Here is a 25,574-nt window from a genome sequence, read left to right as displayed (position 1 = left end):
TCCTCAAATCTCCACTCATTTTACATCTCACTGGATCCCACTCACCATACCTTATGATCTCTTAACACAGTCAATACAAGTCTGGCGAGTTTGCTGGCACTGGTTTGCACCTCACCTCTACAAGTCTCGTTTATGCATGCAGCACCACAAGATTAGGGGCTTCAACAGAAAACCCACAGGTGCAATACAAAAGTCTTCAAAAGCTGCTCCAGGCAGTGCAGATACTTGCTTTTATCAGGTTTTTGTGTGCTGATCAAAAGAACTGCCTGCCTCTTCAGGGGGAGGTCAAATGGGCAACCTAGGTTAACAGAGGTGCTGGTTTTGCCCTAGGTGATCCTGCTTTGGCATGGGGGTCTTTGGAGGTTAATTCCAACCCCTACCATTCTATGATTCTATGAAGAGGACAGTTTGCAGGATGAAGTACTCTTGCTTTTGTCACTTTTAGAGCTATCTAAAGCTAGACAGGTACTTTAAATACTTTATTTAGAAGGTATTCTATCAATTACTGCCTAAAAACGTTATTCTGCATTTAGAGATTTTAATAGGAAACAAAAACATTCAAATAAGGAAAAATACATTATTTTAAAAGGAAGAACAATGCATACATCAGCACATGGCATCAACTTGGTATGCAACCAACAAAGAGACCTTTACATGCTTGGAAGCCATTTGTTCTTTCAGATTGGCTTGTTTAAAAGGCTAACACAAAATGATGCTTAAATGAGAAGTACAGCAGAGTACAACTTAGGAGGATTTTTTAACTTAAGTAGTTAGACATAAGGATTCTCTTTTACACCACCTAATAGTTAAGTAAGTCAAACAAATGGTGTAAGTACTGATTACAAGGATTTAAAAAGAAAAAAACCCACACAAATCCATGCACACTGAAGAGCATTAGCTAAAGTGTGGTCCTCTGGTAGGCCATATGCTGAGGTCTGTCTGTTGAGCCAGAAATTCCCACTCTGAACATCAAAAATGCTTCCTGTGAAGAAAACCAAGAGTACAACAAAAGATGCTGCCATGTCTGCTTTCATTCACTGCAAAGATGGTCAGAGCATAAAAGGAAGCACAACAGAAGCCAGAATTCCCCATTTCCACCTAACCTCTTTAGTGCAGGCTTCATAGACAAAAAAAAAAAAATGTTACTATAGGGGATGAGGGCTGGGAAAAGGAAAAAAAAAAATCTATACAAGCCACTAGCAGAAAAAAAAAACCCAACACAAACCCACACACAGTACTTTTTTCCCCCCAAAATCATTTCCTTAAGGTGTAAGCTGCTAAGAATGGATAACTATGTTGAAGTCATCATTGTGACTGGATGAAATTACTTTTTAATCTTTTACTTCTTCCATAAGCCTCCAAGAAACAAGAGCACTTGCAATTGATGACCATGTACACACTTAACAGGTGTCTAAAAAAAGGTTTCAGAATAAATGTATAAAAGTAGGCTACATTAGCTGCCACACACACAGTAGTAAAGAACATGCAGCACAGACTTCCCTCTTCCTGGGACTCACCAGCCTCCAGAGAATATGATGAAAACACAACTCAGGTATTTGACAAGCGTGAGGCTGTTAACACACACCACAGGGTGATCAGTGCCACCTTAGAACATGTGTTTCACCTTTTTAAACAAAGCAAGTTGTTAACTTCTGCCTTTTGTTTAACATTTTCATTAATAGATACAGCACCAAAAGCCACCCAACCCATTCCCTGTTCTATCACTTTGGGATGTTTTAGTGAGGCAAGACACTCTTACTTGACATATGGTAACCACAGAGAAAATAAAGTACACAAAGCTACACAAATTATTTTATTTTATATTCTTGTGTGACTGTATAACAACTTCTAACTATATTTTATTAGAGATGTCCCAGAAGAATATTTTCCTCAGAATCATACAAACTAAGAAAACATTTGAAAGACTTTTATGATTTCTGGGATCATTCATATAAGAGGTAACCAGACTTCTCATGGAGAATCAGCACAAGAAGCAGGATTTGACTTCACATTATCTACAAGCAAATCACTAAACCGATCAATATTTGTCCAATAAGAACCAACAACAAAACATTAAACCCATGCAGTCTAAACCAGTTCCTTTCTACACCTACAGCAATAATTTAAAAGTCTTCACAATAAGAGGACTACATGAAAAAAATGAATTATTGATTATGCAAGTAAAGAATGCAGCTATATACCAGAGACTGTCCTTACAAGACTAAAAGATACATTACAGTCATTTACACAGAAAACAAATAGTAAACTAATATCCTCAGAGCTTACTAGTCATTCACCAGTATAAGGTAGAAACAGCTGCCTAGGCTTATTATGCTACAACATTTTGACTTTGTATCTTGTGCCCTGGGCGGAGCTCAGAGCAGTAACAGACATGCTTAAGACTTATAAAAACAAAAATTTCAGATGAGCAAAGTGGAAAGAAAAAAAAGTACACCACTTTCATTGCTTAGTCATTCTTTGGCAGAGTGAAAGATCACAAACACATCAGCTATTTTTCACATTTCTTCCAAAGACTTGTTCTTTCGAGCTTAAAAAAAAAAAAAAATGCATTAAGAGAACTACAACATAATTTTACTGGGAATATTACCAGCAAGTTACAGCTTAAAGTTAAAATACAGATATACACGTGCACACACACTCTCAGGTTTGTCACAACAGTTATGCAAGTTCAGGTTTCGAGAAAAACAAGACTTTAAAACCTCCATAAATGAGGTTTGATGTTTCATGACTTATTATGAAATCCCAGAAAGGACAGCATAGTTTATTTTAATGCATTACCTGAAACCATCGAGTTAAAATTATGATACAGCCAACATATTTAACATAAAGCTTTCACTGTGAAGAAAAGCCACTAATAATCACTTATAGGAGTTTCCCATTAAGCATTCTAGCAGATCCTTTGGCTTAAAGCTCTTATCCTCCCTCTTTGTTAGGTAAAGATGACAAGCATTTGATACTCTTTAAGATGTTTATAAAAGCATACTACATGCTCTGGAATAAAGAGATATTTTTCCTTTAAGGTAAATGAAAGGACATTTAGCACATCTATGGCCATACAAAGGTGATCTCCTCTTACTTCCAATATCACATTAATACAGCATCACATGATATTATCACAACTACACCTGACTTGGGTCAGGACAGGAAGAGAGATACTTCCCTAGACACAGTATGGAGACACTGAAGTCTTGCCTAGCTTGGGATCAACTACAAAGATAAATGGACACCTGGTGTAATACATGAATTAAAAGGTTTGCTACAGTTGCCTTAGGAAAAAGGTACTGCAGTACAGTTCTGTGACACACATGACCCAGAAACACCAGCACTAAAAAGAAATGCTTAGCATTAAATGAAAAGGGTAAGCTTTTAAGAAAGTCTTTGACAATTCTTTTGAGCACACATGCTAATCTGCTTTATTCTACACTGTTACACTCAGAGTGGCAAGCAAACACCTCATCTGCTAGTTGTTTTCTTCAGCAAAGACAACTGATAGAGAGTCTTTGGACAACAGATTTTGGGTTGCCTTTTCCTTGTCTGGGTGGTTTCTCCACGAATAATTCTTCTTTCCCTTTCCCACATTTGTTAACTGCTCTTCTGCATGTATTTCTAACTGCAGTGAAATCCAGGTTGAAAATGGCATTAGAAGATATTTCTATCAGAAACCATTCGGGAACTAACTGGATGTGTTGAAGGAAACAGTCCACTCCTAATTCTTTGACATTGGCAGCATCACTCACAAGTGTGTTTGTATGGCCTAATAATGAAATGCTGCAGAAAATTTCATTTTCCCCAGTTATATTTGCTACGAAAAAGCTACTAGAATTACAAAAGGCAGATTAGCTCCTTCTATTCCACCTCACCTCCAAGTTTACAGAAAAAGAAACACATGCTGCTCTGTGGTAGAGAAAAGAAACACAAAGCAAATCCCAAAGAGCAAGTTTCTCCTCAAGATCAGGGAAAGAGAAGGTACTTCTGCCTTTTCTTTCTGCCATACCCCACTCAGTCCCCCTCCTACCACTGCCAAGGGCAGAATTTTTTTTTTTATGAACTTTTTTTTTTTTTTTTTACAGACTACAACTCCTGAAAAGTATTACATCAGTAACATTTTTAGCCATGCAACCTGTTTCAGTGTCGCCTTTGAAAAAGCAGACAACTTATTTTCTCACTTCCATGCAACACAGATTAAAAAAAACTTCACAGCTCAGAAGTCACATATAGAATATTCCATGCAGCTACAGGCACAAACGTACCTTGAATGCATGCCTCTGAAAGCCCTTCTCAGCCATATACCTGTGATACAAGATTATCTCATTCCATGGCTCCGACATCTTGACACAAATGGAAAAGTGGAAACAGGAAAGGGTTCAGGCTTTGTGGCAAAATGTTATACCCAGCCAAGGCTAATGCAGGTGCTACTCATTACAGCTATCAGTAGAACTGTTATATTGTTCTGCAGCCCTCCTTCTCCCTCCTCCCCCATCTTCAGGTGCACCTGATAAATCAGGGCAAAAGTGCAGTGTAGTTCAGCCACATGTGTAACAACTTTAGTGAAAAATTGCTTGCCTTGACCTAACAATTACATTTGCTGGCTAACTTCTACAGCCTTTTCAAATTTCTAGAACTATCTCATCCATAAAACACAGTTATGATGGCTTTAGGCTTCAAGTCATGACACTACTCACATTTGTAGTCTCCAAAAAAGAACCTAACTTGTTGGTAAGAAAGCTTTTAAAACTTCCAATAGGGCAATGATCCATAACCTAACAAAGGGTGTTTGAGAAACAGTTTAGTTACACCTGACCTAAACAGGCTCACACTTAACAGTGAAGGTGAAAAGGGGCAGGGAAGTGGGGGAACAACACGGACATAACCAAAACCAAAATCAATATAATCCAACCCACACATACACACTCCCACACTCCCTCCCTCCCCCCACCCCAAGCACACTAAGTCAGGGAACACCTAAAGGTAAAGAGAGACCTGTAGAGTCAACCTCATCTCCTCCACTCTCCTGGAATATTGCAAAAAGTAGTCACAACCTCAGAGGCAAGCAACTTTCATGATATCCTAAGCTTACCAACAACAGTAACAAGCCTGACTTTCCAGGATCTAAGCAAAATGAGCAGTAAACCCAGTGGTGGTTCCCTTGCCCTTTTCTCCCTTTCATTTAAATAACATGCAGTCTTAAGCAACTGCCTTTATCTTACCTCTGTACAACGACAGAAATAGGGCTAGCATTAGACAATATAATAGAAAAATGGGTGTCTACAAGTGTAAGCATAAAACCTCACCAACAATAAGTCCACATACAGCACATGAAAGACTAAAAATCCCTCATGAGCTTGAGTTAGAAGGCAAGGTAATTTTGTTCCACTTCAAAAGAAAAAAAAAAAACTCAGCTTACTGATGACTGTCAACTAAACATAAAAATCACCAGTTAGAAGTATTATTAAAGGGATTTGGTTCATCTGAAGCATACCTCTCATTTACAAGGGGTAAAAAAAAGGATCTGAAGTATCTTTTCTTAACTACCTGCAGCATATGAAAATCAGAGTGGAAATACACTCCATATCAGTCTCAAATCAGTACCAGTAAAATTATTTCACAATTGCCTCTTCCCTAGTGTACTACATTTAGAAACATCAGTAGAGGGCGGGGGAAAGGCACACAGGCATGCATTCAGGTTTAGGTATTCTTCACCACTCTCTCACATCCTTGGCGTAAAGAACCCTATTCTTCTTGTCCCCCTCTGCCTCCATTTTTTAGTATAAAAAAAAAAATCAACAACGTTTAGGATATTTCTAAATACTCTAAATACTCATAATCCAAAAAGCTTTCATGAACATAACACAAATGACTGTATGATAGAAGGTATTCAAAGATCACCTCTTAGAGGGAGGCTCATTTAAATGCAGGAGTTGAAGCAACCTTCAGTGTCAGACTGTAGTGTCCAATATCATTTTACATGCTACCAGTGGCTTGATTTTGCAGACATATAACCAAGACATTATCTCTTGCTCAGAGTTCTTAAAAAACCCCACACAACACAAACCCAAAAACTCCAGCACCATCCTTTTTTTGAAACTGTAACAGAAATTAATCTTGAAGGTTTTGACTGTGATTTCTTGTCCATTATCAATGAGAATAAAAAGCCCATGATCAAAAGATAATATTCTCTTGTAAAACAGATTTCCTTCTCCTTCCTGCTCTGCATTTTGTCTCAACTACGCATCAGCCTCAGTAATAATGTATTAAAAAAATTGATAAGCAGTCAATGCAAACTTCCAAGTTAATAAAACCCAAAGCCAGGATGAACAAGGGTTTCAAATGAAGAATTAAGAAGCAGCAATCCCCAAACCCACACAACTCATATACCACATTAAAGCAGACTGGAAAGAGCACACTGCCATCAGGAAAGGTACTTAAAGCAAGGCTGAACACTGGGTTTATTCTGTCTGCTATCACTTCTCCTATCTCCCAACCTCCACCTTCACAACAGAGCAGTAAATCCATTGCTATTAATAAAAAAATTAACATTTTTTTTTAATTATCAGTAACAGTTAAATTCTGAACAACAGCCAAACAGCCTGCTATTACAACTAACAGTAAATATAATTAATGTATGCTACCATGCACAGTCTGGTTAAAAAAAATAAAAATAACAACAAAACCCAGGGGAAAAAACCCAACCCACAATTCTGACTATTTCCTTTTGATCCAAGATCTTCTGCTGGGGCTTTCTTTCAGGTACTATTTCTTACTGTGAAGCTACCTTGTATTTCAAACACACACGTCTATTTCTTGTGTAGCAGCTCATTATGAGTCGAAAAAAATCAGTGTTGACTATTTTAAGCTTAAGTGTCCATTTCAACTGTATTGTAGATACTACACAGCTAGACATTAGCATGTCTCACACTCTCAGATTTGCTTTAGTTTTGCCTTGTTATTCCAGATAGAATCCAGCATAAGATTTTCTTTAACGCTTAGATAAAAGATTTGAAGCAGAATTTGTTTGGGTTTTGTTTTGTTTCCTTAGCAGGTTAAAAAGAGGAATAAAAAAAAGACCGATTTAAAACTAGTGTTCACTGGAAACAGCTGACGAAGTGGGAAGCTTCTCTTTCAAACGAAAACCTAACTGTGCTGAAGCGCAGGAGCAGAAACCACAAACAGAACCAACTTTAGAACCAAACAAAGAGGACTCTGGGAATTATGTCAACCTCAGACAACATCCCCACCCATATCCACCCCATTTATACCCCAGAATCGCTAACACCTACAGTGGCATGCAGCACCAGGGGGGGAAAAAAAAATACCATGCTCATTTCCATCCCTCAACAGCACGGTTTCTTTGCAGCTACTAGGTAGAAATGGATAAGAGGCACGGAAATCAACCTTTTACTTGCAGTATTTCTCATCCTTTCCCTTATTACTAGAGACAAGGAGGTAAGTCGCCTCCGAAACTTACCGGGGCTACAGGATGATCAGAAGAATGCAGATAACAAGGTCTTTGGAACCGCCTCAGCATCAGATAAACCCAGATGAATGGCAGATAGGGCCATTCTAGTCCAGGTATTTCACCCACACAGCCCCTCCTCGACTCAGGCTGAAACACCGAGGGTCAGACAATTCCAAACACAAATCCATAGCGACCCCAAGTCTCTCGCTGTTACACGAGGAACCTCCACCCAAACTCACCCCGCTTAGATATGCGTCACATAGCGACACGGGAAGCCCTTAGCTCAACACACCAGCCTCCCACCACTGCCTCTGGAATTCCCCCTTCTAACTACACTCAGCAGTAAAGTTACAATGGTTAGAAAGAGGTAAAGGCATTTACGCGCTGCCGTGGGAATGCCCTCATCCTCAGCCCTGGGATTACTCCTCACACACAACCCGTCGGCGCTCCTCCTCCCTTCAGGGAGACACATCCACACCGGGAAAGGGGACGAGGGGAAGAGAAGAGAGCCGCCCCTCAGCGCCAGCCCCAGGCTGCTCCCTTCGCCGGCAAGGGGCAGCTCTCCCTCCCCCATCCCAGTCCCACCCCAGCGCTAGAAGCAAGGGAACAAGAACTGAAACTCTCCTCCCTCCACTCCTTACTCCCTCCCTCCAAACCCCACTCACCTGGGAAAGGAGCCAAAGCTCAGCTACGTCTCCTTCTCCCCGTCTCCCCCACACTCAAGCTCTGGCCGCCATCTTCCTCGCTGCCTGGATTTAAATAGGAACCAGCCTCTGCGAGAGAGGGCAGCGGGCGGCGCCAGGCACTCTGGGGCCTGTAGTACGGCCCCAGCGGCGCCCCAGGGCCCGCCTCCTCCCCACGCGGGCGCATCACGGTACTTGCAGTCCCCACCGGGCCCCGCCCGACGCCGAACCTCCGTTCCCAGCGGCCCCTGCGCTTGCTGCCGAGTTGGGTTTAGCTTTGGCTGGGTCCCTGGGCGCGGTTCAGTCTGCAGCTCTGTATCGCCGCTGGTTTCTAGCGCTCTCCCCGAAAGCGCAGGCCCAGGGGGGTCGAGGAAGCGGTCCCAGGTAAAGCTCCCTGTGCCAGGCAGCCGCTCCTAGATGCCCGTCGGTTAAACGCGAGGCTGGCAGCGTGCCTGGTGCCGAGCACTGCGGCCATGAGCGACCCACGGAGTCGCAGCGGTACCGTATTTATTAACGAACGGTTGATGTGCACGAAGGATGGAAATACAAGTTACCAGCCCTGCACCCAGAGAGGTGAAGGCTACAGTTAAAACAGTGCTCGTGGGGCACTTGCTACACTAAGCACCACTTCTGTCGTTTCAATAAAGAAAAAGGACAGTCGACTTAAGTAAATGTTTAATAAAAAACAGATTTGGATAAAATTTTAACATAAGTAGCTTTGGTACTTCAGGTATGTGTCAGCTGGTTGCGAAACTAACTTGTAACAGCAGTTCACTTGCTGCCTGTAAAAAAGCAAGGCAAGGACGTGGGGACTTCAGAAGGTAACCTTCCTATGCTACAGTTGGCTGCCGTAAATACTCATTTCATCAGCCTTCTTAGAACGAGTACTTAAAACTTTGCAGGCTAAACCAGGGTGTGTGAAGAGCACAGTATACTTCAGTTCTAAACACTCATAAAGCAGACGTATAAAAATGCTCTTTTTATTTTGAAAATTTATAAAGTGTAAAATAATAAAAACGCAGGGATTGAGGTCTTGCCAAGCTATTCACACACAGCTCCCTATAGGACTGTAGCCACAATTAGTATTCAAAACAGACAGACAAGTAAAACCTTTAAGTACACTCTCCAGTAACTCCCAAATTAAAAAAAAAATTAAAATACATCAAACTCATGTTGGGTACCTATGAGCAAGTTACTGGTACAATATGAGCCTCCAGCTACCTCTGAAAGGATCATTACAAACAAATAAATAGAGAGGAAGTCAAATACATCAAGTTTTGGAAAAACAAATTCCATCTTTGATTTTACCTGCACAAGAACTTAACAATTAGAAATGTCTGCTTGTACTTATGAACTCAGATTTAAGCATCCTCAACAAAACAGTTCATATTGTCAGGGGAATGAGGTCCTGTTGCACCTCCTGAAAGTGTGACTCTCATTCCACTATAAATTACAACAGCATTTACCAGGGCAAAACCAAAGGAAGTTCTGTTCAATACCTTCCAGTTATGTTTAATACCTTTATTAATTATGTGGATGAAGGGATCAAGGGCACCATCAGCAAGTTTGCAGATGGCACTAAATTGAATGGGAGTGTTGATCTGCTCAAAGGTAGAAAGGCTCTGCAGAGAGATCTGGACAGGTTAAATCGGTGAGCTGAGGTCACCAGAATGAGGTTTAACAAGATGAAGTGCCAGGTCTGGTGTTCTGGTCACAACAACCCCAAGCAATGCTACAGGCTTGAGGCAGAGTGGTTGGAAAGCACCACAGTGGAAAAGGCCTTGGGGGTGCTGGGGGGCATGGCTGAACATGAGCCAGCAGTGTGCCCAGGTGGCCAAGAGGCCAATGACGTCCTGGCCTGTATCAAAATAAGTGTGTCCAGCAGGAGTAAGGAAGTTATTGCACCCCTGGTGAGGCCACAGCTTTTTTTTCTTTTTATTTGGGCAAACTATGTGATTTATGCTTCTTCCACTTAGACCACAAGGTCTTCAAATTATATTTACATTGTATCTATGACACCCTAGACTGAAGACTGATACAAATCTTCAAGTGTCAATAGAATACGAATATTGTACAAGTTTTTTTCCCTTTGGTTTCTGTTATAGCAATTATAAACAAATAAACTCAGTTAGCTCTGACTTTATGTAACAAAGGATACAGTGATATAGTGCTTTCATTTTTCATTGATAGGTGAAGCTCTACAAAAAGTCATAAGACCCTCCCAAAAACATTTTGTATTTACCTTAAAAGCTGCTGCTGCAAATACAGCCATAGAACTGTAACAGCTGACGTTTTTATCTAGGATAAGAAGGTCTTTGGGAGCAGTCAACATGGCTTTACCAAGGGGAAGTCATGTTTAACCAACCTGATAGCCTTTTATGGGGACATAACCAGGTGGACAGATGATGGTAGTGCAGTGTATGGTGGGTTATCTTGATCTCAGGAAAGCATTGACACTGTCTCCCACAGCACCTTCTCAGCTAAACTGAGGAAGTGTGGTTTGGATGATCAAGCAGTGAGGTGGATTGTGAACTGGTTGAAGGAAAAAAGTCAGAGTTGTGGTCAATGGGACAGAGTCTAGTTGGAGGCCTGTATCTAGTGGAATCCCTCAGGGGTCGATACTGGGACCAGTACTATTCAATATATTCATTGACAGCCTGGGTAAGGGAACAGAGAGCGCTGTCAGCAAGTTGGCTGATGACAAAACTGGGAGGAGTGACTGACACACCTGAAGGCTGTGTTGCTATTCAACAGCACCTGGACAGGCTGGAGAGATGGGCAGGAAGAAATTGAATGAAATACAGCAAGGACAAGTGTAGAGTCTTGCATCTCGGAAAGAACAACTCCATGGATCGGCATAGGTTGGGTACTAACCTGTTGGAGAGCAGCACAGAGAGGGCTCTGGAGGTCCTGGTGGACAGAGGGATGACCATGAGCCAGCAATGTGCCTTTGTGTCCAAGAAAGCCAATGCCATCCTCGGGTGTATTAGCAGCAGCGTGGTGAGTAGGTCAACAGAGGTTCTCCTACCCCCCTACTCTGCCCTGGTGAGGCTGCATCTGGAATGTTGTGTCCATGTCTGGGACACTCAGTTCAAGAAGGAACTCAGAGAACTGCTTGAAAGAATCCAGCACAGAGCCACAAAGATGATTAAGGGAGCAGAACATCTCCCTTGTGAGGAAAGGCTGAGGGAGCTGGGACTCTAGCTTGGAGAAGAGGAGCCTGAGGGGGTGACCTCATTCATGCTTATAAATACGTGAAGGGTGAGTGTCAGAAAGATGGAGTCAGGCTCTTCTCAGTGATGGCCAATAACAGGACAAGGGACAGCAGGTGCAAGCTGGAGCACAGGAGGTTCCACATGAGCATAAGGAAAACCTTTTTCACTGTGAAAGTGACAGAGCACTGCAGCAGGCTGCCCAGAGAGGTCATGAAGGCTCGTTCTCTGGAGACCTTCAAAACCTACCTGGATGCGTTCCTGCGTGACCTACTCAAGGTGATCCTGCTCTGGCATTGGGGTTGGACTCGATGATCTTTGGTGGGCACTTGCAGCCTCTAACATTCTGTGATTCTGTTATCTGCTTGCTCCACCTACTGGTGCATGGTCTTTTTAAAGCAGCTAGTTGTGTTAAATAATTTGGCCAAAGATGTACACAAAAGACATACTTGACTTTAAGCTGAATTTATGTAACATACTAACTGTCAGGATAGAAATTTCTTTGTATAAAAGAAGTGTTGAAAAAATAGCACTACCCTGCTGTCGAAATGAAATATATATATATATATGTACACACACACACGTAGGTATGTGTAGAAGAATTATTACCATTTTGCTAAGGAATAAAAATAAAAAAAAAAATCAAACAAGATAACAACCAATTCCCAAACAACTCTACCAAAACAGGAGCAAGAGGATTGCTGATTGATTCCTGCCACCTGCTTTCCCATGGGCACACACCTGGGTATTATGCTGGTAGCACTGCCCGCAGCACCCAGCTCTCCTTGCCCCCCTGTGGCAGCAGATGCTGAGCTGACAGAAGCTCTCTGGGTGTGATCACTGCAGGTTTTTTCTCTTGCAAAGCAGCTTTCTGGGCACTGGAGGCCAGTGGGGCTGCACAGGGGCTGCTTCATCCCAGGCACTCCTGGAAAAGGCTGGGTATCATGCCTCCTTGTCCAACACGCACCCTGCCCACAGTCATCCCATCTTGTCCCAGACCTTTGGAGGAACAAGGCAACAGTGACCACTGGACCTCTTGGCTTTCCAGCTGGGGTTTTGCTCAAGTCCTTTTTTTTTTTTTTTTTTTTTTTAGGATTTTTGTCATTTTAAATGCACTCCATGTCCCCCTCAGGGTTTTGTGATGCAAGAACAAACACTGATGTTTTACAATAACCTAGCAATTACAATGCCACGGAGCTACTGTAGGTCCCCTGTGCCCCATCTGAGTGTTGTAGCCCTCTTCAAGGATCACTTCTTGTGAGTAAGCTGCTTCTCCAAGTCCTCAAGTCTGGATGTCATCTGAGCAAGTGACCTTGCTAAAGAAAAGCATGAGTCCGATGGTCTGGTGGGAAAAGTTTTTTTTCCCCTTGAAGAAACCTAAAATCTTCCCTGCTCCCATTTATCCATCCCTCCCTCCCCCATGTGCAGTCTGTGCCCAGGCTGCCCTGCACCCCACAAGCCCAGACATCACCCCAAAGGATATTTTTCTCAGTGAGGCTCTGCAGGATGGCCACAGTGTTTGTCTGGAACTGCACCAGCGCCTCACACTCACATGGGCTGCGGATCTCCGTCACTCCTTTGCCTTCCTCTGTGACCACAGGGATTTGGGTGCAGTCAGAGCCATGGTCCCACAGCACCCAGCTCTGCCCTGCTCCCACACAGAAACAGTCCCTTGTCCCTGCCCACCAGGGCTAGACCTGAGCCCTGGGGCTATCCCCCCATTTTCTCCTCTTTTTCTCCTCTTTTCACCAGGCTGCATCCCTGTGAGCCCAGTGAGCTTGCCACCAAGCATCCCACCAGGCATCCTACCAGGTTGCCACACACATGGTCACAGTGTGCCAAGGACAGCCAGTGATGACCTGCACTTTGCCTTCAAGAGGGGGTGGCAAGGGGGGCTTCTGACACAGGATTCCCAGGAACACTGGGGAGTCCAAGCCTGTCCCAGGGCAGGGACTCGCTTACAGTAACCCATCATGGTCTTCCTGCAGCCATCAGCAGCAGAAGCGCAAGGCTGGGTGAGGGCCACCCTAGGAGCTGGGGCAGGCTGTGACCCCAGCCTCTGCTCCTGCAATGTCACTGGGATGGATGCTCACATGACATCCCTTTTACATTAAATACCCCCAGCTCCACCTCCTTCTGAGACCCATCTCTACAGCCACAACAGCCTGATGAGATCCAGAGACATGCCAGGCTCACAGCAGCCAGCTTAGCCCTGGGTGATAGACATACAAACCAGCCCTGCCGGGGAGAGGGGGGCTCCCTACAAACTGGGGCTAAGCCCAGTCAGAGCTGGCAGCACCCACCTGGGCAGATGTTCAGCTTGAAGTTCTCCACGAGGTTGGTCATGGTGGTGAAGTCTGCTGAGTAGGAGAAGTGCTGCTCCACGGGCTCAGAGGCGATTGCTCTCAACTCCTCTTCCACAGCCTTGCCAACACCCACAGCAAACATAACGATCCCTGCACAGCAAGGACAGATCATGGGCACTGTACTGGCTGTCCTGCACCAATCAGCCCCAAGCCCAGCAGGAGCAATGCTGAGGATGCAGGATTTCCCCTGGCATTCCCAAATACACAGTAGGAGTTTGGGAATGACAGGCAGGAGCATGGCAGCACCACTGTGGTGCAGCTGCTGCATGAAGGATGCTGCTCAGAGTGCTCTGAAACCACAGCAGAGGCACAGCTGCCCCTGCAGACCTGGGTCATGCAGCACCCCAAAGGTGGACACTGCGGCCTTCCCCAGAGCCAGTCTCCCCAAAGAACCATGCTGGGATGGCCAAAGCACTGCTGTTTGGGGTTCCCCAGTCCCCTGCACCTGACTCCTTTGCTCTCCTGGCCCATTCAGAGATGTCATCTTGGGAGCGCCCATCTGTGAAGACGAGTCCAATTCTGGGGATGTTGTGGGAGAGAGGTCTGGCACCTTCCAACTCAGAGAAGCTGTGCTCCACCATGTGCTTGAGGGCAAGGCCTGTCATGGTTCCTTTCTCCATGTACTCCACCTCCATCACTGCCTTCTTGATCTCATCTGCACTGTGGTACTTGTTGAGGGGGAACTCCGTGCGGACGCGGCTGGAGTACTGCACCAGCCCCACCCGTGTGCCATGGGGGGACACCTCCAGTAGGTCCACAATGCGGTTCACAAACTGCTTCACCAGCTCAAAGTTTTGGGGCCGGACGCTCTTGGAGCCGTCGATCACCAACACCAGGTCAACATGTCCAGACCCGCATTCTGTGGGCACAGGGGGAAGGTGAGAAGGGACCAGCCTGGCCAGGGGCACTGTCAAGGTGAAGATGGCCAGTAGACCTCCTGGAACTACAGGGCAGGGTGAGGCCAGGAAGCAGGACAAAGTGTACCCAAAGGTTTCAGCCCAAAAACATCCACTGCCACCCTAGTCTCCCTTTTCCTGAACCTTTCCTCAGAGCTCCTGCTTTGTCTCTGAGGACATGAGCCCACACCCATCCCTGCAGCTGCCAGGCCCCCACCCCAAGCCCAGCCAGCTCTCCATCCTTTTTCAACCCACCTCAGAGAAAGTCCTACCTAGAACCCCAACCTGATAAGCCTCCTCCAGCAGCAGAGAGCCCAGATGAGGAGGATGCAAAGAGTCATATCCCAGTACTCACTGCTGCAAGCTTTGCCATCAGCCTGGAGCTGCTGGCCCTCAGGGCACATGCATCGGTAGGAGCCCTCCGTGCTCACACACTTGAACTCGCAGCCATGATCCACCCCATTGCAGAGGTCAGTGGCTGGAAGGCAAGCCAGAGTCATGGAGTTATCCCTGTCCAGGGGGGGTGGTCTGGCAACAGCCCTTCCTCTGGGGACTGGGCAGCACATGAAAGGACCTGCCGTACATGCTGTGCCAGGACGTACCCCTGCAGGACCTGGCGTCAGGCTGCAGCGTGAAGCCACTGCGGCAGCGGCAGTAGTGCCCCTGGGGGATGCTCACGCACTCGTGCTGGCAGCTGTGGTTTCCAAAGCTGCAGTAATCGATCACTGGTGAGAGAAGGAGAGGGGTGGGCAGGAAGAGAAAGACAAGAGACACAGAGGGAGAGTGAGAAGCAAATGGAAAAAGGACAGAAAAGGAGAGGGACACCTACTAGAGCAGCTTCTTCTGTCCTGGTTGAGGTAGTAACCCATGTGGCAGTGGCATGAGTATGACCCACGAGTGCTGACACAGAGGTGCTGACAGCCATGTCTCCCATCTGCACAGGCATCGATGGCTGTGGAGGAACAGGACATCCATCACCCTCCTGCCCTGGCCTCTTTAGGGCAGCTGAGCAGCTGCCAGCACCATGAGATAAGAACGAAAAGTCCCAGGGTCGTGGCCGGGCCGAGTTATACAGCTTTACACTCAACATACAGGGCCAAACCACTGTTGCACTTGGGCTGGGATGGGCATCATCCAGTACCCACTGCCTAGAACTTCTTCAGGCACAGGTTGTGCCCATGTAAGCTCCACGTGTCCCATCTCAGAGAGGTGACCAGGATTTAGAATATGGAGCACCACCCACATCTGTTACAGACCCAGGAAGTTGCCTAGTGAGCAGAGCAGTCAGGCTGCTGCTGGCCTTGCTGGGTTCTCTGCTGTGTTTTGTCTTCCCTCTGTGAGACCTGGAACTACAGGCCCTCTATGAGAGTTAGGATAGAAAAAGGGTTTTTACGGGAACAGGTCTTTCCATCCACGTTGAGCCTGTAGCCAGGATTGCATTCACAGTAGAAGGAGCCAGGGGTGCTGATGCAGGTGTGCTGGCAACCATGCTCCTGCTCCATGCACATGTCCACTCCTGCAAGACAGAACAGGCATCACAGGATCACAGAAAGGCTTGACTTGCAAGGGGACCTCTAAGATCATCTAGTTCAAATCTCCATGCCATAAGCAGGGGCATCTCCTACTAAACCAGGTTGCTCAAAGGCTCATCCAGCCTAGTCTTAACACTTGAGACATCCACAACTTCTCTGGACAACCCTTTCCAGGGTCTCACCACCCCCACAGTAAAGAACTTCTTCCTAACATCTAATCTAAATCTGCTCTGCTCTAATTTAAAACCATTGCCCCATCAGAGCAGCCCATGGGCATGCCAGATGCACAGGGACTCCAGCTCGTGCCAAGCCCTGCAAAGCCATCAGGGTGGCTCACACAGCCCCAGCACTCACCCACTGATTTCCAGTGCATAGACACTGTGTGGGGCAGGTTTCCGAATCACCTCAGCTCCCTGATCTCTCTGAGTATTAATTGATACTGTCAGTAGCTTGAGCAAAGTAAATAAAAGCTGGAGCTCAGCCGGATCATGCTGAAGGTACAACCAGGAGCCTGCAGAGCTGGCTGGGAAGTGAGCACCAGGGCAGGCAGGTGACAGGGCTTTGTAAGCAAAGGCATCAGGAGTAGGAGCACATTAGGGCCCTGGAGGACCTTGTCTGGTCAGCCCTGAACTCCCACCCCAACAAGAAGGGCTCACCATGGCACTAATGCAGCCCCGCAAGCACATGCTCCTGGCTAGGAAACACTATGTGAAACAGGTTGACAACTGCCTCCTGCCCCTCCACAGATGCTGAAGCACATAAGAAAGGTCATAGGATCATCTTGGTTGGAAGAGACCTTTAGGACGATCAAATCCAACCATTAACCCAGCACTGCCAGGTCACCATTAAACTATGTTCCTCAAGCCTCCTACATGGCTTTAAATCCCTTCAGGAATGGGGACTCCACCACTGCCCTGGGTAGCCTGTTCCAGGGCTTGACAACCTTTTGGGGGAAGAAATTCTTCCTTATATCCAACCTAAACCTCCCCTGGTGCAACTTGAGATCATTTCCTCTGGTCCTGTCACTTGTTCCTTGGGAGAAGAAACTGACCCCCACCTGGCTCCAACCTCCTTTTAAGGAGTTGTAGAGAGTGAGAATGTTTCCCCTCAGCCTGCTTTTCTCCAGGCTAAACAACCCCAGTTCCCTCATCCACTCCTCACAAGACTTGTGCTCTAGACCCCTCTAGTCTTCTGCTCTAGTCTTGCCAGCTCACTTGCTGTGCCAGGTCTCCAGTAAAGCCTGCCAGCAGAGGAGGGGTCAGACAGGTCCCAGTCTGCGAGCTCCTGACCCGTGCCAGCACAGCCACAGTACAAACCCAGCTCCTGGCTGAGACTGCTTGCATGCTCCAGAGCAGCCTCACACAGCCAGGGCTTTATTAAACACAAATGTGCCTGGAGCAGATACCATACATGTGTCTGGGGAGGAGCCACGTCAAAATGTACACAGGGCTCTGGGGCATGTCACTCATCCCCGTCACACCCAGGGAAACCAGCTCCACTTTTCCTGCACTTTAATATTCCCACCACTGCTGCTATGATATCCTGGCTTGGAGAAGAGCTACTAGGCATGGGTGAAGAAAAGTGCTTGCTTGCCATGCTTCCAAACCTTTCCTGACCTCATCTCTGCAGAGGACAGGTGAGCCAGAGGACAGGTGTGAGGAAAGGCCACCTGTCCCAACACCCAGTCAGGGAGGTAGCTTCCCTGTCCACACTGCTCCTCACAAGAGCAGCCACCACAGACAGCCCTCTGAAGGTCATCTTCTACACGGTGAGGAGCAGGCACCGGGGGGGACCTGGGCCACCCTGCAGCCACAGCTCCCACGCACCGCAGAGCTTGTCCTGGAACTGCTTTGCGAACTGCTGGATGAGCTCGAAGGACTCCACCAGGAAGACGTGCTCCTCCAGCGGCGGCGAGGCCATGGCCCGCAGCGAGTTCATGTCTGCCCGCTGGATGCCCACGGCGTAGATCTCGATGCCAGCGTTCCGGGCCTGGCTGGCCACCTCGGCGACGCGGTCCTGGGGCCGTCCGTCCGTCACGACGATGGCGATGCGGGGGATCCGCTTGTGCGGGGGCCGTGCGCCCTCCTGCACGCTGAATGCCACGTTCATGGCATACTGGATGGCCAGCCCTGTCATGGTGCCCTGGGCCAGCGGGACGATGCCGTTGATGGCCTTCTCCATGTCTTCCCGCGTGAAGAAGGTCTTGAGGGAGAAGATGTTCTGCACCTGGCTGGAGTACTGGATCACCCCCACCCGCGTGGCGTTGGGGCCCACGTCCAGGCTGCCGATGATGTCCATCATGAACCTCCGCATGATCTCGAACTCGAAGGGGCGCACGCTGCGGGAGCTGTCGATCACAAACACGATGTCCAGGGGACCCGTCCTGCACTTCAGGGCTGGAGGAAGGCAAAGAGGCAGTTCAGCTTCACGGCTGCCTGCAAGAAGCAGGGCTGGGAGTGGAGTCACCCCTGTTGGGTGGCTTGGGAGGGTGCTCAGTGCGGGAGGGAGCGGGCAACTGTGAGAAGCCCACCCACACCAGCACCTTCCCACTGCCAGACAAACCCACAGAGGGTGCTGTCAGACCAGGAGCAAGGGTGCCAGGCTGGGGAGACTGCCCTGGCCATGGTGCTGTGGGGAACTGCATTGTCCCCTCCTCCCCAACACTGTCCCTACAGACAGACCCAGCTCCTGCTCCCTGCATTTCACAGCCAACAGCCCCAAGGGCTGCAGAAACAAAAAGACCTGTGGGCATCTTCTCTGGCAAGGTTTAGGCACAGCTTTACTGAGCAGTCTTCATCTTTGCTCCAAACCATTAGAGTATAAACCAGCCCAGTGCCCTGTGCTGTTACCTCTGTGAGCTGCAGCTCCAGATCTCTGCACAGCATGGACCCTGCTGCTGTGGTGCCAAGCACAAAACCACTGCTTTGAGCAGTTCTTCTGAACCCTCCAGAGCTCCAGCCTCCCCCCATTTTTACTGCATTTTGCTAGTTTCTGCCTAAAACGAGGGCTGGCTTTGTTGTGGTTTTTTTAAGGGCAGAAATTGAGATGGTGAAAAGCACAGCTCAAGGCACACACATGGTGGGGACTGAGCCAAAGAACCTCTCCTGGATACATGGGTGCTACTTCCAGTGCAAACCAGGACAGTGTTCAGCAAATGAAGTGCCAATGAACATATTTTGCTTGGCTCATGTGTACCCAAGCCTGGGAGAATTTGGCCCTAATGGTAAGCAAACACTTTTGAGTCCCTTTGGGATGATGCCCAGACCCAGGCTATTATCTCAATTGCTCCAAAGGTCTCCAGCTCCTTTCTCCATTTGGTGCCTTCACTTTTTATAAACTGGAATTGATTTAGCCCCCTTTGCTCCAGGAGAAGGGAAGCCAGTGCCCTGGGTTTGCTTTGTCCCTCTTGTCAGCAGACCTACACTCTCCATCACACCTGTGCCTCCTGCCAAGGCTGAAGTTGGGCCAGGGCACCAGATCAAATATGCTAAGGCCAGCATTGGGCTCCTGCTCCCCTAGGCAGCACTGGGTCCCGCACTTGGGGTGATCCTCCAATCTACTAGGGATGACTCCAAAGAAGAGGCATCAGCTCCTGCCATCTCAAGCAGTTAATTCTCCTCTGAGGGCTTCACTGCCCTCACACTCACATATCTCTCCTCCAGGAAATTCCCATTGGCCAGGGCTCACCTGCAGATTTTGGTCTGGCTTCCAGCGTTGTCAGAAGAAGCAGGAGGACAGGGGCAATGGGCAGGAGCTTCATCATGGCTCAGTGAGACCTCACAGCTTCAGGGCTGGGGGGACTTGCTGTGGAGAGAAGATGTCAGGCAATCAGTGCTGAGGGTGGGCTGAGCTGTGGGGCCATACTTGTCCCCAGGGATGCCACAAACCCTGGGCTGCAGCAGTTTTGTCAGATCCACCCCCAAGCTTCTGTGAACCCACATGGGACTTTTCTTGAGGACTGGCAGCCTCAGCACAGCTAAATTTCATTACAGCAGCAGAGATCTGCCAAGGGGTCTGATTTTCTGCTCTGGGTGGAGCTGGCCATTGGCCAAGCCCTATTTTCACTTGTGAACCAGGCGGGTGGGATGTTCAGCCAAATGCTTTCTCGCTGGCAGTGTGGCTGCTCTCCACAGCCAGAGTGGGAAAGCTGCTCCTAGGGACATGCAGCACCAACCCTGCTGCCACTTCATCCACACAGGAGAAGTCCTTAGATGAAGCACCAGCACAAGCAAAACATGCTCACAGGTCTCTCAAAGTCACTGGCAAAGACCAGATTTTCCAAGAAGCTCCATACATTTAACTCACTGCCTTTTTCCAAAGTGCCTTTGGAGAGCAAAAAGCAGAAGGCTCTGCAGGCACAGGGTGTATCAGTGCCCGGGCAGATGGCTTACACCCACAAGGGTGCTGGGTGAAGCACTGCCATCCTGCTGCTTTCCTTCCTCACATCACCCCAGGGATCTCATCACTCTGTCACCAGCATCCTGCTGGCTGTTCTGAGGGATGCTCCACACCCCAACAGCTTTTTCATCTGTTTGAGGTGGAATAGTTGGGGGAAAGGATATTTAGACCCCTTACCAAAACCCCAAGCTTGTCACTTGTCTCCCTCCCTGCCCACCTCTGTTACCTTGCCTTGCCTTTCTCTGCCCTTGCCTGGCTTCTGTAGGGACATGGATTTATTTGGTTTATTTTTATTCTAGCTCTGGTTGGAAACCCATGGTGCTAGGGTGGGAGAAATGCCACAGTTAATGCTGCTTCCCTTAGGAGACATGCAGTGCCATGGCCAGGCACAGATATTGGATAGGTGCTTTTAAAAAGGCCCACAGCAATGCATTTTATCTGCAGTTATCAGCCGATATTTATTTAGCCCCAGGAGGTCTCAGCTGTAATTCATCACCAGAGCTGCCATTTCATTGCCCAGTGGTTACGTGCAGCCCTGAACCTCCTGTGTTTGATAGCAGGGACACTGATAATAGGCTTCACAGCTACATCTTAAAATTATCTCCAGACTCAGTGTTCACACCTGAAAAATGATACTGAAGAAGCAGAAGGAGAGAAAAAGGCTACAAGAGGAAACTGGGGTCCAGAACAGCAGTGTCAGAGTGAGAGAGACAGCCTTTTATTGGGGAGCATGCACAGCCCAGCCAGCCTGGGACATGGGGTGCTCTGCAGTGAGGGTGGGGAGCTCCTGTGCTGGAAAAGCTGCAGGATCACTCAGAATTGTGATGATGACAGGAGGCTGCAGCCGGGCAGGAGTTTTCTAGGAAGCTGTAGAGCTGAGGCAAGCATTGCTTTGCGACCAGGAGTGCTTGAGTACTTGTGTCCCTTCACACATGTATCATGGGGAAGTGGGGGAGCAAACAAACCCTCCTGTCTCAGCCCCACTTATTTAAGGGATTCTTTTTCCAGTGATGCCTTTTTGCAGGAGAAAGCACTTGCTAACCACCAAGTATTTGGGGGCCAACTATACCATCTATAAAGTTTCTGCAGCTCTCTGCTGTCCAAGCCTCCCTGCAATGGCAGGCTGGCATGCAGCCAGCGTCTCACAGCATCCAGAGATCTTCAAAGCCAGCCCAGAGAGAGGAATGAGCCCTTGGGCCAGGAACCAAGGAGGAGAAAACCAGTTCATGACTGATCTATTTTTAACAGCATTTCAGCTCTGGCTGAAGTCTCGGCTGGAGGGGCTGATGCTGTTTGGACAAGACAGGGCACAGGACCTCAGCCAGGCAACCACCAGCAGTCCTGGAAGCACAGACCCAGGCTAGGCAGTGCACTGGTCCCCAGTTCAATATAAGATCCAAGCAGTAAGGCTGATGGGGAAACAAAAATGACAGAACAGATGACCCCAAGTATCTCTCCTAAGATCCCACGCTGGACAGCTTCCCTGATACCTACTGTCCTCAGTTTCCTGGGACTGGCAGCACTGGGGCTGGCTTGCAGCCCCACGGAGGGGTTCCCCTCACTCTGAGGGCAGCCAGACTTCCCCCAAGCCTCCTGTAGCCATGCAGGAGTGGGAGGGAGCAGGGTGGGAAGTGACCGGCTGGCAGGCAGGTGCTGGGAAGCAAGGCAAACACAAGGCTGCAGCACCAGAGACCTTGAGATAACGCTGAGCTATAAAGCAAGAAAGGTCCAGGCAGGGAGTACTGCTGGTTGGGCTGGCTCAGCTGAACCCTGAGGTGGCCAAGCTGAGAGGGACACTTGGACCATCTCCTGACCTTTCTGAGCAACACAAGGGGAAAGCCAGCCATTGCTTGTTCCTGCTGAAGGAGATGCTCAGTACGTGGTACAAAAGAGGGTGACAGAAGATCTCCATCTCAGGACAGAAAGGTCAGCAATGACCCCATCCTCCTCTTGGCTCCCCCTGTGATCTTCGACAAAAAGGACATGGAGATGAATCCCCAGAGGCAAACAGGTAAGCCAGCAGCCTTCCCCAAGCACCTTCCCCAGGCGCTGCACTGGCAGTGCTGCCTTCCAGGGCACTCGCATCCCTCCGTGCTCTGCCACTTGTCCATCTGCTCTGCCTGCCAAGTGCTGAGTCTCGGGAAAAACAGCCGCTTCAAGTTTCAGCATGGCCTCCTTGGCAGTCTCTACTGGCTACAGGTCAGCAGAAATGCTCTGAATATTCCCCTGCATCTGCCCAGCTCAGACCTGGGCATATCCTCCCTCAGGCAAACCCAAAGGACAGGGCATGGCAGGGAGCAGGGTGAGGGACACAGCTGACTCCCAACCCTTCTTGTTATTACAGGTGTGGGAGCTTTATATATTGAATTGGGGATGGGAAAGAGAGAGAAGGTAGTGGCATTGCATTCATAGCCCAGGAAAAGTCCTGATCACAAGAAAGCAAGCAGGTTATGGACCATGGCGATGGAGTTAGGAGCCAGGTCTCAGCCACCACCACATGCAAGATTTCATACATCTGTGCACATCAGCCTTTAGCTGAGATTTCTGTTTATGGCACAAAACACAAAACTCCAGGCACCTGCCTGGGCTTGGCAGACCTTTGGCACATGGTGGGATTGGTAGCAGCAGCAGCTCTGCCCTGGCACCAGACCCTCTGAGCAGTCAGGACAAGGGATTGGCATTGCAAGGAGTGGGAAACAGCTGGGAGCCTCTGGCTGAATGTGCTGTTACCCAACAGAGCAAGGCTGGAGGACTGGCCTGTGCAGCATCTTGTGCACAGGAGCAGGCATTCACAGCTTGCCTGGGCATGCATGGCAGGGGTGCATGGCACTGATGCCATATGTGCTACCAGTTAACAGCACATACTTATGTGCTGGAAACCTTGGCTGATGGTAGAGCAGCCCTAGACATGATTTTCCTGAGACTAACCCACCTCACCTGCCTCTCCATGTACCCCAGTTTGTTCTTTGGGGACACGCAACCAGGCAGTTATGGCAGGTCCCAGATCAGTGTTATTTGATGGAAGTGTCAAAAACAACTCCAAATAGGCTCAAGAGCCTGAACACAGACTCCTTGTGCTTAGGACACCAGAGTCCTGCCAGCACAACAGCAGAAAGACAGCAAGAGCTGGCCTCAGGCTGGAGGATGGGGAGACAGATTTCCCTGTCCTCAGCAGGACAGCAAATCATCTTTCAGGTCCAAGGAAAAGGCTGTACAAAAAGCACACATGGGACCAAGAGAGGATGACTGAAGAATGTCTTACCCCAGACATGGGGGGACAGTGAAGCAACCAGAGCTATTTGAAGAGATGCAGACAACTTACATCAGCCTGGAGGTGCCTCTTGACTTTGCTGTGGAAGCCCTGATGAACCACTCGGATGTTGTCTGTGTATTTGCAAGACCTTCAAGACATGTGAACAGATGAGGCCTGGGACAGCTCTGGAGCTGGATCCATTCTCTCCTGGAGGGTTTCCCAAAGATTGGTTTCTCCCAAAACAATCCACAATCCTGAGGCAATGCCACAATCTCAAGGTTCACTTCCCTCCCTGAAGCAGGTGCACAGTTCCCAGTGGTGCCTCTGCTGCCCATGAGCTGAATCCACCCTCAGGACCATTTTACAGGCACTTGCGCTCAGTCGCAGTTCCATCAGCTCAGTGTTCACCCTCCACAGAAGCTGGGTGACAAGTTGCAAATCCCACCAGAGAGGACAACAATGCAGTTTTCAGAGAAAGGGAGCACAAGCAGGTTGAGACCAAGGAAATGGCATGAATTTCCAGCCCCACACATCTTTTTCCCCACCTCTTTCTAATGTCTGATGTGTCCTTGGTTCTTCCCAAATATATATGTGGGAGAACAGGAGCAGACGCTTTCCAGGACATGACAACACTCTCTGGTTACAATGCTATGGCAACTTCACTGGGCCAGGTGCCACCTGGAAGGGCATGTTGTTTGAAAAACAAGGCTGAGTTTCTTGAAGAACATGATGGCTCCAAACCCAACAGGAGTGAATCAGCAGAACTGCTGTAACAGGAAAACCTTGCTAGATGCAGAAGAGACTTCACTATCTCTCCCCTTGCTCCCCCACAAGCCAGTTCCCCATTTTATGGGACCCACTCCTGCACTCATGAGGATTAGCACATTACTGGGGAGGAGGAAGCTAGGTTTCTTGTCCAGGTCCATTTGCAGGCTGTGACAGACATCTTTGTCTTACAGTTCGTGGACTTCACATCATCCAAACCCGACAGGCTTACACTATGAGATGACATGTGAAGTCCCCTAGGGAGGGAAATTCTGGGTGTAGCAATGGGCAGAGCATCAACTTTTAAATGTTCTCCATGACAACACATGGGGTTTTTCTCTGCCACCCATCCATTTCTAAAAGACCTCCCTGTGCTCTGCAGCTCAGTTAGGAGGAAACTGTCTTGTCTGCTGAAATATGTTGTACCTGGGCTGCTGTGGCAACGACTGCCAAGAAGAAATGCTACATTCACTTGTAAATCAAACACAGCCTTTTGAAGTCTGTGCTAAAGATCTAGCCAAGAGGAAAATGTAGTCAGCCAATTCCTCTTGTTCAATTCATGCTATCAAGAGATGGTTCCTATTTCAGGACTGCTGGTGGCACTTCTCTCTTCCTCTCTGTTCCGCTCAAAACCTTAATGCTGCATTTGTCCCCTGAGCTGCATGACAGGCACACTCAGCCCAGCTCCTAACTGATATTTTAAGCAAAACAAGAAGAACCTAGGAACACTTTTAGATTTAGATGAAGGGTGATCAACAAGGGAAAGACCCTCCTTACTGACTCTCTTTAAAAAACAAATGCTCTTCTGCAAACAGGCCCCTGAAAGACAGCTGGGCTAAGACACTTCAGTTTTGGACTGAAGAAGGTCTGGGCAATGCAGAAGCTGAGGCAGCAATCCATTGCCCAAGTTATTGTTCTGGGAGAAAGGTGTTAGAGAGCATTTTTTCCCCAGAAATATGCATATTGAACCACAAAGGAAAGAGAAACAGCCC

General features: G+C 47.9%; 1 protein-coding gene across 1 annotated transcript; it reads right to left on the bottom strand.

Annotated features, from left to right (window-relative positions):
- Window positions 1–12,620: 12,620 nt before the first annotated feature.
- On the bottom strand, window positions 12,621–19,929 carry MATN4 (matrilin 4). Its single transcript, XM_054391934.1, has 10 exons — window positions 19,854–19,929; window positions 17,993–18,562; window positions 16,028–16,150; window positions 15,464–15,586; window positions 15,237–15,359; window positions 14,990–15,112; window positions 14,184–14,597; window positions 13,676–13,828; window positions 12,856–12,960; window positions 12,621–12,679 (listed from the first exon to the last, which is right to left on the bottom strand). The coding sequence occupies exons 1-10, from the start codon at window positions 19,927–19,929 to the stop codon at window positions 12,621–12,623; spliced, it is 1,869 nt and encodes a 622-aa protein (XP_054247909.1).
- Window positions 19,930–25,574: the final 5,645 nt, after the last annotated feature.

The sequence above is a fragment of the Indicator indicator genome, chromosome 24 (genome assembly GCF_027791375.1).
Source record: "Indicator indicator isolate 239-I01 chromosome 24, UM_Iind_1.1, whole genome shotgun sequence".
NCBI classification, from domain to species: Eukaryota; Metazoa; Chordata; class Aves; order Piciformes; family Indicatoridae; genus Indicator; species Indicator indicator.
The sequence above is the reverse complement of the archived record's forward strand: the minus strand, read 5'-3'. Positions and strand labels throughout refer to the sequence as shown.

What these genes read in the sequence shown, in the direction of transcription:
- MATN4 (XM_054391934.1), bottom strand. Translation starts at nt 19,929, where the DNA reads ATGATGAAGCTCCTGCCCATTGCCCCTGTCCTCCTGCTTCTTCTGACA. An exon ending in AGCCAGACCAAAATCTGCAG is followed by an intron (nt 18,563 to 19,853) that starts GTGAGCCCTGGC and finishes GCCTTCCTCCAG; the next exon opens with CCCTGAAGTGCAGGACGGGT. An exon ending in GGACAGAAGAAGCTGCTCTA is followed by an intron (nt 15,360 to 15,463) that starts GTAGGTGTCCCT and finishes TTCTCTCACCAG; the next exon opens with TGATCGATTACTGCAGCTTT.